This window comes from Solea senegalensis, linkage group LG14 (assembly GCF_019176455.1).
Source record: "Solea senegalensis isolate Sse05_10M linkage group LG14, IFAPA_SoseM_1, whole genome shotgun sequence".
Classification (NCBI taxonomy): Eukaryota; Metazoa; Chordata; class Actinopteri; order Pleuronectiformes; family Soleidae; genus Solea; species Solea senegalensis.
In genome coordinates, this window is record NC_058034.1 from 20,859,160 (window position 1) to 20,873,878 (window position 14,719).

The 14,719-nt window shown below is 41.3% G+C and overlaps 2 protein-coding genes across 2 annotated transcripts; both read right to left on the reverse strand.

Moving 5' to 3' along the window:
• Positions 1 to 1,514: 1,514 nt before the first annotated feature.
• Positions 1,515 to 4,013, reverse strand: LOC122781276 (monocarboxylate transporter 7-like; the record flags this gene model as incomplete). The annotated part of the gene is made up of 2 exons (XM_044044901.1): positions 1,515 to 2,389; positions 3,047 to 4,013. Coding segments are annotated over 2 exons (1,263 nt in total), but the record flags the coding sequence as incomplete, so codon positions are not given.
• Positions 4,014 to 4,623: 610 nt separating this feature from the next.
• Positions 4,624 to 13,623, reverse strand: LOC122781275 (DNA repair and recombination protein RAD54-like). Its single transcript, XM_044044900.1, has 17 exons — positions 13,347 to 13,623; positions 13,181 to 13,261; positions 12,419 to 12,529; positions 12,266 to 12,326; positions 12,039 to 12,174; positions 11,439 to 11,508; positions 10,720 to 11,008; positions 8,682 to 8,806; positions 8,456 to 8,606; positions 7,794 to 7,920; positions 7,626 to 7,700; positions 7,303 to 7,433; positions 6,523 to 6,633; positions 6,211 to 6,334; positions 5,187 to 5,265; positions 4,917 to 5,096; positions 4,624 to 4,824 (listed from the first exon to the last, which is right to left on the reverse strand). The coding sequence occupies exons 1-17, from the start codon at positions 13,347 to 13,349 to the stop codon at positions 4,657 to 4,659; spliced, it is 2,022 nt and encodes a 673-aa protein (XP_043900835.1). The 5' UTR covers positions 13,350 to 13,623; the 3' UTR covers positions 4,624 to 4,656.
• Positions 13,624 to 14,719: the final 1,096 nt, after the last annotated feature.

The window sequence follows — 14,719 nt, forward strand, 5'->3', positions numbered from 1 at the left end:
CATGGAGACTAATACGTTGCCTTGTACCTAAGTGTTATTGCCGCTCTGTAAAACCCCCTTAATGCTAATTAACCAGCCAAAGTGAATGGTTTCCATTGGAGTTTTACAGCCACTGCTACCAGGACTTATGTTTTATTAGTGACTCTTAGGATAATGTGTACTGCTGCCAGTAAGTTCTGTATAACCGATATCATTTTACACTCCATCACTTACATCTGATCTGCCAGTGATAGCTTTTATAGATAGAGTTGCAATGGTCTTAAAGGCAGTTTACAGGATGTGCCAAGATCTTAAGAAAGCATGTGTAGCTGAAACTGAGTTTTAAGGGTGTGTGTGTGTGTGTGTGTAAGGTTCGTCTTCTCTGGCTACAGAACAAAAAACCTTTCGGTCTTTCACACTGGCATGGCTCTGGCTCTGGGTGGTGGAACCTTGGTTTTGTTTAATTGGTGTGAACCAAGGTCACAAAAGGAACTAGAGCCTGAACAGGAACTGTACTGGTTCTTGCTTGTGTGAAAGCACAATATTTCCATCAAAACCTCTCTCCCACCTTCAAGTTCTTCCAAGGTCTGTCGAAATTCTCATTTCAATCGTCTTGTCATCCATATTCCATCCACACATTGACCCAGCACTCTCTCTCTCGTCCATTTATCTTTACCCCGCGAACATCGCCTCCCTTCTCTCAATCCATCTCCAACCCTCCCACGAGCCACCTACACCCCGTCATGCCAATTAACACCAGAGCGTGGTCACATTGTGCTGCCCTTTGACCTCACCTCCCTGCCTGTCAGAGCACACAGGACCCGAGACCTGCGGCTTCAGTCTTAGTTTGTCAGAGGACCCTGTCGCGCGCGGGTCTGTGATAGATGAACCCACGGTGAGCAGCTCTGACCCGTTGAGCTGCAGCTCTCGTATGGACGGATGGAACGGCGTGTGGGAGCATTGATTATGATGCTGCTTGTGACAGGGGGGTGAATCAGGGCTGAGCTGACGGTGGCAGAGGGAAGACAAAAGAGGCCAAGGTTATGGATGAGGGGCTGTTAGTTAATGTGATGAGATCTGATTTGTGCTCCATCAGTCATGACACCTCGCAAGATTGTTTTCATCTCGCATGATTTAAAAGCATGTAGGGATCATACAGTGTAACAGTGAGTCACCTCATTATTTTACAATACGGAGGTCTCCATCATTGAGGCGTGAAATGAAAAATGTAAAATATATGGAATTGCTACAGTAATAGCCAAATTCTGAATCTTTTAAGTAATAGGACACGTGTTGGTTGGCTACTAGCAACTAGTTTTTATAGACTCTCATGTATTGAATCATCATAAGAAAATCCGATTGTTTAAGTTGATGGTTCTCAGTTGAAAGGTCAGGACCTCCAGATGTGGTTGTGGGACATAGCTGAGAGGATGATAAATGGTAAAAGGAATGAAAACCTTATTTCCTCCAAGCAGTTTCTCTCAGGCTTTTCTCCAGCACTGTAATTTCCCTTTTAAAGTTAATAAACCATAAACACTTAATCACATAATTCCTGAGCTTCATGTATTTAAGCTATGACACACGTGTCATAGAATTTGTGCGCATTGTTTTGATGCTTCATTTGCTTGTAAGAAACTAAAAAATATTAAATGTTTATTTCTTTTTCTTTTATATCTTCACTGCCTGCTACATGAGGTCTCCCATGAACGGTGGGCCTTTGTTTGATTTAAATAAAAAGCTTAAATTAATCACCAGCATGTAAGATATAAAAACTGATGCATTTTTCTCTTTAGAAATTACAGTACAGGTCCGCGTTCCATACATTCCACTAATATTTGTCACCACTGTCCATTAAAACAAGATCATATCAGAAGCTTAGTGAATCAAAGCTAATTTGTAACTGTTAAAAACACTGAGGTACAATCAGGTATATAAGGCATTGTTGTTTCTTCAAGAATAACCACAATAAAACCAGATCTTCAAAGGCTTAACGGCTTAACATTGGTCTTGTGTCGCTGGGGCTCTTTGGCAGCAGCAGTTTCCTTTTGAAACGTCATTTTACACCTGAACGCTTTGACCTTTTTACAACCCTTATCATTCATTATCAGCTTAAGTTAACTTATGATTTTCTCCTCATCGCCGGTGGCGTCCATGTGGTCGGAGTTGGCCACTGCTTGAGAAGAATTGTGAGGACTGGGAGCTTTGTCCTGTTGATGTTCTCCACTCTGTTCCTTGGACTCGTCCCACTGTGGATTTAGAACGCCCGTGTTGTCTCTTGAGCTTCTCTTCCCACAGATTAATCCTTTCTTGGCGGGTTTGACCAAACCGAGGAAGACGGCGCTCAGCGCCATGCCGGCCGCACACGAGTAGAAGGCTGATCCGTAGTTTTGAGTCACATCCACCAGCACACCTACGGGTCGAAGAGAAGGACAAGCACAAGGTAAATACTCAATCAAACACTTGTGTCTGGTTGTTATTCATTTTCAGTGTTATATGACAGTTGGCCTTTTTAAGAGAAACTTCACATTTTTAACATTACAAAGTTAAAGTTTAGAAGACCTAAGTGCATTATGGGCTGCTCTGTAACATTAAAATCCATGAAAGACAAAACGAAAAAGTAAAAGAACCAAAGGCCTCACATTAAAGGCACAAAAAGCAAATGACACAAAAAAACTTACTTAGTTGACTCACACTAAATTGAAAGTTAAGGGAAAAAATTTGCATTTTACGATGAAATTCAAGCCACGCTGATCTGAAGATTGGTGGAGATGAGGCTGAGGAGATGAGATGACGAGACTGAGGAGATGAGAGGATGAGACTAAGGAGATGAGACTGAGGTGATTGAGGAGATGAGAGGATGAGACTTAAGAGATGAGAAGAGGATAAGACTGAGGTGATTGAGGAGATGAGAGGATGAGACTAAGGAGATGAGATGGTGAGAAGGGGATGAGACTGAGGAGTTGAGAAGATTAGATTTAAAAGATGAGATGATGAGACTGAGGTAATTGAGAAGATAAATCCTGTTGGAAAGTGGAAACACCCGTTTCAAGTTAATTTGTATTTTTACCTCCAAGTGGGGGTCCAGCCAGGCCGGCAAAGCTATGTATGAACACGTAGACACCAGCAGCCGAAGACATCCTCTCTATGCCGACCACATCGTCCTCGGCCAGCAGGGGGATGTGCGTGCACGCCAGCGTCCCCATGAAGAAGCCGTACAGCGCGCAGCACACAGCCAGTCCATAGAACTCCCTGACCAGAGTAAATCCCACCAGATCTGCAGTCATTGCAATCACACACACCAGAAGAACATGCAGCTTCCTCTTCCTGAGCTTGTCACGCGACATGATCCACCCGATGGAGAAGCGGCCCATGATCTCAGCCACTGCCATGGTGGAGAGCATGTAGGTGGCGCGGTCCCGCCCCACGCCTCGACTCACACTCAGCTCAATGATGTAGAGCTGAGGGGCGAAGAAGCCGAGTGTGGCGAAGAGCCCGAACATGCAGTAGAAGATGAAGTTGCACTCTCTGAGGATGGAGAAGTCCAGAAGCTTCTTTGCAGAGACCTTCGCCTCATCCTTCGCACACTGTCCCTCTGCGCCTTCATTCTTTTTCTCCTCCCCTGTTTCAGATCTCTTAACCTCTGCGCCCCCGCTTTCCACGTGTTTCTGCAGTAAAGTCTTATCCTCTGTGTCGTTAAGAGACTGGACGCCAGAGTCTCTGGTGCTCACAGAGCTTCTGGTCAGCTCGTTGTCCAGACTGTAGGTAGTGTTTTGCACATGTGAGTCCATGATGGTCTTGGGTTCTTCTGGGTTTTTGCCCTCTATGCTCTCCTGTGCACCGAGTGTGTCCTGCTCCTTTGGCGACAACTCTTGAGTCTCCGTCTTTTGGGACGCGCTGGGTTTTATAATGATGGGCCGAAGCAGAACGCCACAGATGATGATGATGCTCTGCAAAGCTCCTATCACTGTGATAGTATGTCGCCAGCCAATATGGTCCCTCAGAGCGGAGAAGGCTAAGAGTCGGAAAGGAGGAATTCAGTCAATATTCAAGAATAAAACTGCATTTGAGGCATTAAAGGAGTAATATTTAACATTTGAAAATCGGGCGGAAACTGGGTGCGTTACATTTGCTCCTTCGGAATTAAACCAACACTCAACAATAGAAAAATACAGACAATTATATATCTTGTTGAATAGTGAACTTACATGTATGCCACGTACAGGACATGTTTATTTTGGGCTGCCAAGATTAGTCGACTAGTCACGATTACATCAACTATTAAATTCGTTGACGTAATCGTTTACTTTTTTTCTGCTTTGTTTTTCTCTCAAAACTGCCGCTGCACCTTCTGCTGTCTTGTCTGCCTTTCTGTCCTTGACGCACTGACGTCAGCTGTGAAGTCACCGGAAAAGTTTTGCCCAAACAGAATCATGGCTAGCCGGCAACGGAGCTTGAGAGTTTGGGAGCATTTTACCAAAATAAAAGAGAAGAATGTGCAATGCAAAATCTGCAGGGCAGAACGTGCCTTCCATGGCAGTAAGACGGCGATGCACAAGCATCTGAAAAGGAAGCACGTTGTGGCTGATTCAATTTCTGACGAAGAGGGACAATCGTTTGTGGCAGCCCTAAGTGGAATCAGCAGCAGAAACACCACACATAATAAATAATTTCTTATCCTTACTTGTCGTGCGTGTCGCTGGACGTCTCCTCGTTGAGTGTAAAGAGTTCTCGGAGTTCGCCCAGAGAGAAGTGGCGCTCCACGTCCTGCTCCTCGTCCACCACGCAGCTGCTCAGAGCTTTCTTATGGGCCTGCCTTTGCAGGATCTTCTCCTCGATCGTCCCCGTCTGCACACAGAGACAAACGACACACATGTAAACACGGCATCTATTTGATGAACTCCTGCAGTAGTAGTAGAGTAAAGAGATGTGGAACTGACTGAGAGCAGTCTGTAGATGTAGCAGGTCTTCTTCTGGCCGTCTCGCCACACCCGGGCCATCGCCTGCTCGTCGTTGGCCGGGTTCCAGTCGGGATCAAACATCACCAAGCGATTGGCGCCGATCAGATTCAGACCACATCCACCGGCTTTACTGCTGAGCATGAAAATGAACTCAGGGTTCTGGGGAAACAGAGGCTCGAGTCAGATCAGATGTTAAAGCTCAGAGAATCAAACAAATTCAAACAAAAAAAAAGGTGTCAGGTTTCTCACTGATGGACTGTTGAATTTTTCCACAATCTTGGCTCTTTTCTTGATGGACATTGTTCCATCCAGTCGAACATAGAGGTATCTGGAAAATGGACACAATCACATAAATAAATAATTCACCTTGCGCTGCCGTGGTTATTGCAGTACCACGTTTACAACACAGTAGTTCCTTATAGTAAACAGCTGTAACTTCACACCGCAAACTACTGCAGGACCCATTCAATATCTGCCTTTTTTGTGTGTATTTTTGGTGTTTGTTTGATTTGTTTTCCAATTTTGGAGGCGTTTGGATGAGAAATGTGCCCACTCCTTCCTTTGATCTGTATACAGTGTAGGGAATACCTAGCTCAATAAAACTGATTAAACCAAGAAAGGAGGAAGTCTTATGAGGTTGTCCAGTAAAAACGGTCTTCAAAGTTGCTCCGTTTGGAACGTTTTTTTTTAACTATTTACAGCACAAATCCACTAACATATGTTTGTTGAGAAAAAAATGAATCCAAAGATCCCAAAAACTGTGTGCCTCCACCTTTCCAAATATATCCACTGCCCAACTCTCCTTCCCAGCTGCACGCCGGCACTTTAGGCACGACAAAACACGCAGCTCTTTAAGTGACAGCACCCATATTAAGCCTGCACTCCTCTGTTACGTAGGAATGCAATAACATTATTAAAATCAAATATAGAATGAATACACACCAAAAAATACCTGTATGTAGGAGGCATTTGGCCCCTACATACAGGTTACCACGGTAACCGTGGTCATGCATGACACACTTGAACGATCTTTGTTAAAAGAACACACCAGTGTGTGGGCGCAGTGTCTGTAGACGTCGGTGTCATTTGGATAAGAAAATACGAGAGATATCGGTACTGTACTCGTATCTATATTTTATACGTTATGTATAAAACACATGGTTTTAATCAGGGAATACAAGCAGTGGCCCTAAGTGCAGCAGCAGTATCAATAGGTTTTCACGTTTGCACAGTAAGAAAGAAATCAGTGCGGCAGCAGCCGTCGCACATTTACCTTCTACTTCTGCACAGCTTCTCAAACAGGTCCAGTGTTTGTGTGTAGTTGGAGCCCAGCACCACTTTGTCACTGGACGTCGACCTCGTCATTGCCAGGATGTAATCGAGAACCAGCATTTTTCCTGGAAAACAAGGGAAAATGATTTCTGTTTGAAATAAATCTGCAAAAACGAGTGTCCTTTTTGGGCAGGGTTTTTGATATCGTCCCAATAGATTATTTCCCAGTTCTCTATGAGTCATTGCTGATGGATTTCAGCTGAAGAACACCCATCAGAGGCTGCAGTGAGCTGTCGAGTGTCCAGGTTCTTACCCGAGAGCTGAGGCTCCACAGATTTGGTGCTGTAGCCGGGTGGAAACAGATCCAGCGCTCCTTCAAACCCTTCCTCACCCTGCACACACTTTTCATGGATGAGTGCTGGATCTGGAACACACAGAGCAGGGTTAGTATTCTTTAACGACTTAAGCAGTTAATTCCACATTACTACAATTCAATTGATTTATTTATTCTCCTTTTTTACTTACATACACATATACATATATATACACACACATATATGTATATGTGTGTGTGTGTGTGTGTGTATATATATATATATATATATATATATATACACACACACACACACATATATGTGTACTCCGTTTTCTTTGGTTTTAATTGTAAACCGCTTTGAGAGATTTAAAAGTGCTATATAAATTAAATATATTATTATTATTATTATTGTTGTGTTACATGTTCTAAATGTAAAGCACTTTGAGCTGAATTCTGTGTATGAAAGGTGCTATGCAAATAAAGCTTATTATCATTATTATTATTATTACAACACTAATGGCATTTAAGAAAAAACTCACTACTAACTACAACTACTAATCTTCAGACATCGTCTTTAAACACATTTGTATTAGTCTGAGAAATTTAGTGCCAATTTCAGTCAGACTAACATGTTTGTATGGATTTTAAAAGTTTAGTTTTCGTCAAAACTGAATCACATTTATTTACGTAATGGAAGAAGAAGCCAGCGAGAATTTCCCGACTAACAACCAATCAGGCTGAACGTTCCATTTTTATAAACTGGGTCAAAGTACTTACGGTTGCAGAGTTTCTTGAGCGACGTGATGGAGGACAGCGAGGAGACGCTGATCTTGCCCTGCTGCAAACTCTCAACAGGTTTGGCCTGCTTCAGGAACAGTTTGTAGAGCTCCGTCTGCAGCGGAGTCAGTCTGCAGAGAGACAGGTGTTTTTGTAAAAAAAAGGTTTAAGTGGAACACAGGAGTGCAAAGAATATGCTTGGATTTTCCCCTGTAATGAGTCTCGGTCTGCATAAATTTTCAAAATGTCATTTTTTGTGACACTAAAAACCTCTTAAATATTCACATTTTCTCTTGTCTGCATCAGAAAACCAGGCGACTCACCTGCAACACACGACCTGTTCGATCTTCACCGGGAGATACTTGGACAAGATGTCAGACGTTCTCCTGATCAAACACCTGCAGAGGAACGAGAGGCTCAGCGCTTCAGAGGAAAAAGTAAACTCGAAAGACCCGGTAAACGGCGACTCATCGGCTCCACCGATTACTCACCTGTTGACGATGCTGATCAGCTCCTTGAGCTTCTCCTCTCCCGCTTGTCTGTCTCTGTCGCTGGCAGCAGCGTCTCGACCTTTCAGGATGGGAAGCTCAAATCGCTTCTTAAACTCCTGTGCCGTGCCTGTCATCAAGTACACAAGGAAACATCAAATTCAGAGAATTTTCAATGACTTTCCAGGACCCGTTCCCTTAACTTTAAGGACAGAATGTGCTGACACAGCTTAATAAGACGGGAGGGCAACTTGTAAGATCTTTGTCTTCGTCCATGATGGCGTCCACTTTTATTGATTTGCAGCATTTGTTCTCGCTTGCTTTTAACTTTACTCGCTCATTTTTTCTGCACTGAATCTCACGTCGACGGTCGGAGAGCGTAATTATGACTCGCCGTTAGTCCTGCGTAGGCCTCGTCTACGTACATCGAGCAATGCAGGGCGTGAAACAGCAGGTGGCGTCGTAAACAAACAAGCGAGACGTTTACCCAAATAACAACTTCACTTCTTTCTCGCAGAAAATTTCAATGACACTTTCAATGACCCGTGTTTATTTAGGGCAATTTTCTAAAACTTTCCACATCTTGAAGGATTAGGATACTTTCAAGGATTTCAAGGAAATGTAGCCTTGTAGTTTCCTGTGTGTAAGTGTGTGTAGCTGCTTACCGAGGATGCCAGCATTAACAAAGTGGACCAGGCTGAAATATTCCAGCAGGTCGTTTTGGATGGGAGTGCCTGATATCAACACTCTCCTCTGGGCACTCATGGCGTTTAAGGCCTGGTATGTCTGGTTGTCAGAGTTCTTCAATCGATGGCCCTTCACACACACCCACACAAACACAGTTCATATTTGAAAACATGCGTCTAAAAGGCAACAGATGAGTCAACATACCTCATCACAGATGACGAGCCCCACTTTGCCCTTGTGCAGAACGTCAGCGTGCAGTCGAAACGTCTCGTAGGAGATGATGAGGATCGGGGTGGGAACTCTCAACCCATACTGAGACATAAAGTTCACTAAAAAAATAACAGAAAACAAAAACTTACACTCTCTCTCTCTCTCTGACTCCATCCATCCTCAAAGCAAAGCGTGTGTGATGTTTAATGTCTCTGTTTTTTTCTGTCCTGTATGTTTGTGCAAACAAGCTGCTGTGATGTTCCGACAATAAAGTATGATCGCATCCTAGTTTTATCACCAAGTTCTCAGATTTTTCAGCTTCTTAAAGTGAATATTTTAAGAAAGAAATCATTAAAACTTATTAATCTTAGACAAGACAAATGAGAACATCATCTGATCAACATGTTCTCTGCTATTCTATGGACCAAACAGCTCATTTGGCCAAATATAAAAATATTATCAGTTTCCACCCATAACATGTTGCTGCAATTTACCATTATTTGTCATTATTGATTAATCTGTTCAGTAAAAATGTTAGAAAACAGAGAAAATGTAAATAGTTGGTTCCCACACCTGAAACATGAAGGTGAATGAAGTAGTTAGTGACTCATTTAATAAATAATCAACGCCAGCCTAATAATTTTTTTCTCCCTGATTATGAGTGTGCGTCATAAAAACACTGTACTTTATTTCAACATACAGTGTGAGGAAGTGCCATCTGATCACTGGAGACACGCGTGGACATGAATTCTAATGGCAGCTGTGATTTGTAGACAGTGACCTTATTGTAATCAGATCAGGTGTTAAAGCACAGGCTGACCAACCTCCACTCAATAATACACATCATTTTGTCAGGGACTTAATAAGCGTCAGTGATTAACTGCTCTTAACATTATTGATTACTGGAGCTTCACAGACACCTGAGTGTGTGTTGATCACATGTGCTGAACTGACAAAGAAAATAAAACACTAAGAGGAGAGAAGAGGAGAGGAGAGGAGAGGTGATGCCAGTGGTTTTTGTGTGATTTTCACAGACCACAGATGGCTTCAAATAATGATTCATTTCATACATGTTTGGTCGATAAAATGACAAAAAATGTTCCCCAAACCTCAAAATGATGACGTTTTAAGCGTCTTAGTGTGTCCAAAAACCAATATGAATCGAGATGTAATTATTTCTTTCTTATACAGAGCAAAGAAAACAGAAAAATCTGATAAATTTTAGTTTTAGTAATTAAAATAAAAGCAAAATTATTATAAAAATGGTTAAAGTAGACAGTTCATTTTGTAATCGATTGATCGCGTTGTCAAACAAAGACACTTAATAATAAATAAATGAATAAATAAATAAATAAAAACAAAAATAAATAATACAAAGCATGTTTTGTACAATTATGTAATGACTTGCAAACATTTAGTTCAGAAAAACGGTGACATGGAATTTATATTTTATATATAATATAAATTTATATTGTCCCATGGCTATGACATAACGTACTACACTGACAACACAAACAAACAAACTTTGTGATTTTCCAGCTTCTTAAATGTGAATGTTTCTCATTTCTTTGCTCCATATAACAAACAAAATCATTAAAAACAGATTCATTTAGGTTTGTGGACAAAAAACAGACATTTTTAACATTTTACAAACCAAACAAGTACTTGATTAATAGGGAAAATAATCGACAGATAAATCGATTATGAAAATTATCGTCAGTTATGATGATATCATAGTGGACCATAATATAAACCAGCTCATAACAGAGGCACTTACAGTAAGGGAGTAATATTAGTGCAGCATTCTCAAACCTTTCCATTTGTCAGTTTTTTGCAAAATGTTCTCTTTAAAACATGCTTTTACTTTGAAAGAACAATAAGTTATTTGATCCTTTTTATGCAGGAATGAACAAGTTATTAGTTTAGAGAAACCCTCATGACATTTACTGTCATGAGGGTTTCCCTTCAACTCCCTGGTAACACTGATCTCCATGAGCTCTGCAGTGGATTGTCACATTATTTTTTTTTTTACCTAGCTGTCTGTCGATGTCATCCTTCGAGCCTCCATCGATGGCCACCGGTGTGACGCGCCCTCCCAACCACTTTCCCACTTCGTTGTACCAGTTACGGACTAAACTGGAAGGCGAGACCACAATGGCTTTGTCGATCTCTGGCTTGGCGTCAGGGCTCTGGCGCAGCAGCGTCCACATGAGCGTGATGCACTGCAACGTCTTCCCCAGGCCCATCTCATCGGCCATGATGCAGCCGTACGAGCCCGGGATGCGTCTGCCCGTCACGCACTCCCACAGGAACTTCACCCCCTGAAGAAATCAGACACAGAGGAAAAATAAAACACTTAATACATGAATGATTCTATTCATGTATTCATCTTTCCTGAGAACTCTGACAGAAACACTGTACTCAACACAAAGAAGCGCCCACAAAACGTTTCAGAACTGACTTAAAAACTACTTCTATAAAGCCTGGTCAGTGCACTGGGTCTTGTCCCCACCCGCCCCTACACTGCTGGAGTATACACACAAACACTCCCTCAGTCAGGTCTGACAGTATTGATTGACATAGCAAACAAATAATGTTCCATTGTTTTTCACACATGAAAACCAAACAGAGACAGAACAATAACAACAATCAGCAAAAGTTACACAGTGTAACTTTAACTTAGAGAAAACTACCAGGTCTTAACAGCATCTACATCTCTATGGGTAATAACAATTCCTTCTTTTTTTTTACCTCTCTCTGATGGGGTCTGAGCACTTTTCCTAAAACTGGATCCACGACCACATGGACTGGTAGTTTTTCTCTGCAAAGAAAGACATTGATGACATAAGTCGATGGACTGTACATGTATGTAGGAATCCCTCAGCTCACGAAAACAACCACACAAAACAGAGGTTAATTAATAAGAGAAAACAAGAATCAGTGTCCGTTACAGCAGCAGCTTTTGCTATATTGGACATCAAATTTGCCTTTAAATTTAAAGATCTCAGATCTCTGATCTCTCAGGTAAATAAACTCTCAACAGGAGAGAGAAAAAGTCTCAACAGGAAGGGAGAAAAAGTATGTTAACGTGGCTGTTATTATTTTTTCCTAACTTCTTCAAGCGCTGCTGTCCTCACTTCTCGTAGCAGCAGGAAGGAGGGGCTATGGGCACTTCAAAATAATAGCCTTTTATACAGTGCTTTTACTTTGAAACAGGAACAGGACGTGTTGACATGTGGCGCGTGGCATGCGGGCAGTGTGGATGCTCTGTGTGTGTGAGGAGAGCAGGATTATCTGTTCAACATGCAGGCGTCTGTACTCGTTTCTGTGTGGGTGGAGCTAAGGACTCACTTGTCAGCTTTGATCAGGTCATGAGCAGTCAGAGTCGGAGGCTCGTGCAGAACCAAAGCATCCTCTGCAAAGGGATCGTGAAGTGCTTTCCTTACTCCCGCTCTCTTCAGGCCAAGTGCTCTGATTCCCAGTGAGCCTGTGGACCAGAGACACAGCAGTGAAATAATCCTCGTGTGACATCAGGTTGTTGTGTACTTGTTAAACACGTTAAAAAAGAGACGAGTTACCTGTGTAATTTGGAATCGGGATTTTAAACGGCTTGGAGAGGATACTTCGGATAAACGCCTCCTGTAGAGAGGATTTTAAACATGTCAGCCAAGGCGTGACCTCACACTACAACCAGTGCTTAGTTAAAATACAACATTTAAAAAAGTTCTCACATGTTTGTCACCATCAGTGTATGTGAGCCGGGTGTTGAGCTGCGTCAGCGGCTTCCTGTACGGAGAAATGTGGTTCTCTCTCGTCTCCTTGTCCCCTTTCCTTTTTTTCTCCTGTCAGAGTTTTTCAACATTCAGATATACATTAGTGTTTAGAGGCATCGCTGCCTGTTATACAAACAAACGTTTGCTTGTGTCGATGATGATGCAAATGATCACGTCCTGTTAATTGACGCCCTAAATAAATATTATTTAATCCTCTATCCATAACTGTAAAAAAAACCGAGGCAGTGTTTATCACACTCAATGGATCAAAATACACTTTTTACTTGTTTTATGACATTTTATGGACCAAACAATTACTCTATTAATTGAGAAAACAATCGACAGATTAATCGATAATGAAAATGGTCTTTAATTGGAGCTCTAATTCAGTTTTTAAAAAAACAGACAAGAACAAGAACAACTTGTTTTAGTGACAAAAAGAACACTAGTAATCGATTTATTATCGATTAATCATTGCATACTGACTTTTTAACTCTTTATTACTGCACAAAGAGAGTCAAAAAGGTCACTAATGTTGAGTTTAAGGAGCATATAACCCACTACGGATGATTTTTAAATCTAATTTAAATGCCTTTTTATTGCAAATGATACTTCCTGTGTTCATTTCAGTGCTGGCTTATGTAAATTTGTGCACACAGGAGCTGTGACACCACTGTGTTGACTGATTAGCAGTGATGCTAACGATGCTAAGTCACTCACAGTTTGACATGTCCACTCTTCGTCCTCATCGTCACCTCCCTGCTTCCGCTTAGCGACCTGACTGGGAGCCAGACTCCTTCTCTGGAAGCACAGATGTAGCTGTAGTTACAACACTAGTCTGTAAAATGTATGTTAATTAATAAACAACTACTTTAGTTTAGCTCACCATTGTCCTGTATCTGGTATGCAGCTGGACGCGGCTTCGCTAGCGTTGAGCCGCCTGTTTACCCGGAGAACAACGGAGGTTCAGTCCGCTTTACCTGCTCATATAACGCTCTCATGTCCACGCTGCTGCTCCGTAACAGTCACTAACTCCGTGTCGTCAAATAAGGTGTTGCTATTTCCACAGAAGGGTCTATTTGCCATGTATTTGCCGTTACAGTAAACGTCCGGTTTACACTAAAATACAGCGTTGAAGTTGGCGCTAAATGTGTTGCACAACACTACGGCAAGCCTGAAAGGCCAAACATGACGAGGAACTTCGACTTAAAGTTGCAGACCCAAGTTGAATGAGATTTATTTTACAATAAGCTCATAAAAACATGTTTTTGATGCAAAGATTGGGAGATTAAAATAAACAAAAACAAAAAAAAGGCTGAATTCTGACTTATGACGTTTTTTTCTGAGAATTCAGATTTTTTTCACAGGATTCTTACTTTTTTGTAAATCAGAGTTCTGACTTAGGCCATCTCTACAGAACAAGATTGGAAAAAATTTCGAAAAAAACTGACTTCTAGTTAGAAGTTAGAATTCTGACTTTTTCTCAGAAAGTTGTACAAAATTTAACATTAATATTTCCATTTTTTGGAAAGTATTAATTTTCAATTCAACATTGGTAAATGCTCTATCTGTACATTATGTAACGAGGACCATTTTTTATTTGGTTATGTATTAATATGTATATTTAACAAAATATATTTTTACTTTCAGTTGTAATTTTTCTCTATTGTCTGTTTTTGTGGGTGCACCTATGTATCCCATGTGACCTCCTTCCTGTCTGCAGTGGAAGTGACCAGGAAAGATGGAGGTGACTTTTACATTAATTCACATGTTTTTAGTTCATGTGTTTTGTGCTGTAATTTCCATATGAATTATATTCTATAATGTTTTCATATGTCATATGTAAACTTATTTTAAATATTTAATTTGTTTAAAGGCTCCACATGTGACTCCACGTTTATTGCAGTTGAGCATCTGTAGGTACACAGTTTGAACAGCAGGTGGCAACAAATTTACATGTCAATATTTGACACATCAATGCACAATCACAATCAGTAGCATAAAATTGACAAATCAGACAGCAGTAGACCAGCAGCTAAAAACACTGATTTTCTCAATGGACATGGTGCAGAGTTCTCAAGAATGGATTTGTGAATTAATTATTAGTTATACAAAAACAGGCAACACTTATATATAATAATTGAATGATTGAGAGGCCCTGTTAGACATTACATAATAACATTAGTTATGAAGGCCCCATGAAGACATCAGGGGTGGGTAACACATTACATATTAATTTGTGTAGTAGTACAGAGGCTT

What these genes read in the sequence shown, in the direction of transcription:
- LOC122781275 (XM_044044900.1), bottom strand. An exon ending in TCAGACCCCATCAGAGAGAG is followed by an intron (nt 11,009 to 11,438) that starts GTAAAAAAAAAG and finishes TGATTTCTTCAG; the next exon opens with GGGGTGAAGTTCCTGTGGGA. An exon ending in TGACATCGACAGACAGCTAG is followed by an intron (nt 8,807 to 10,719) that starts GTAAAAAAAAAA and finishes TTATTTTTTTAG; the next exon opens with TGAACTTTATGTCTCAGTAT.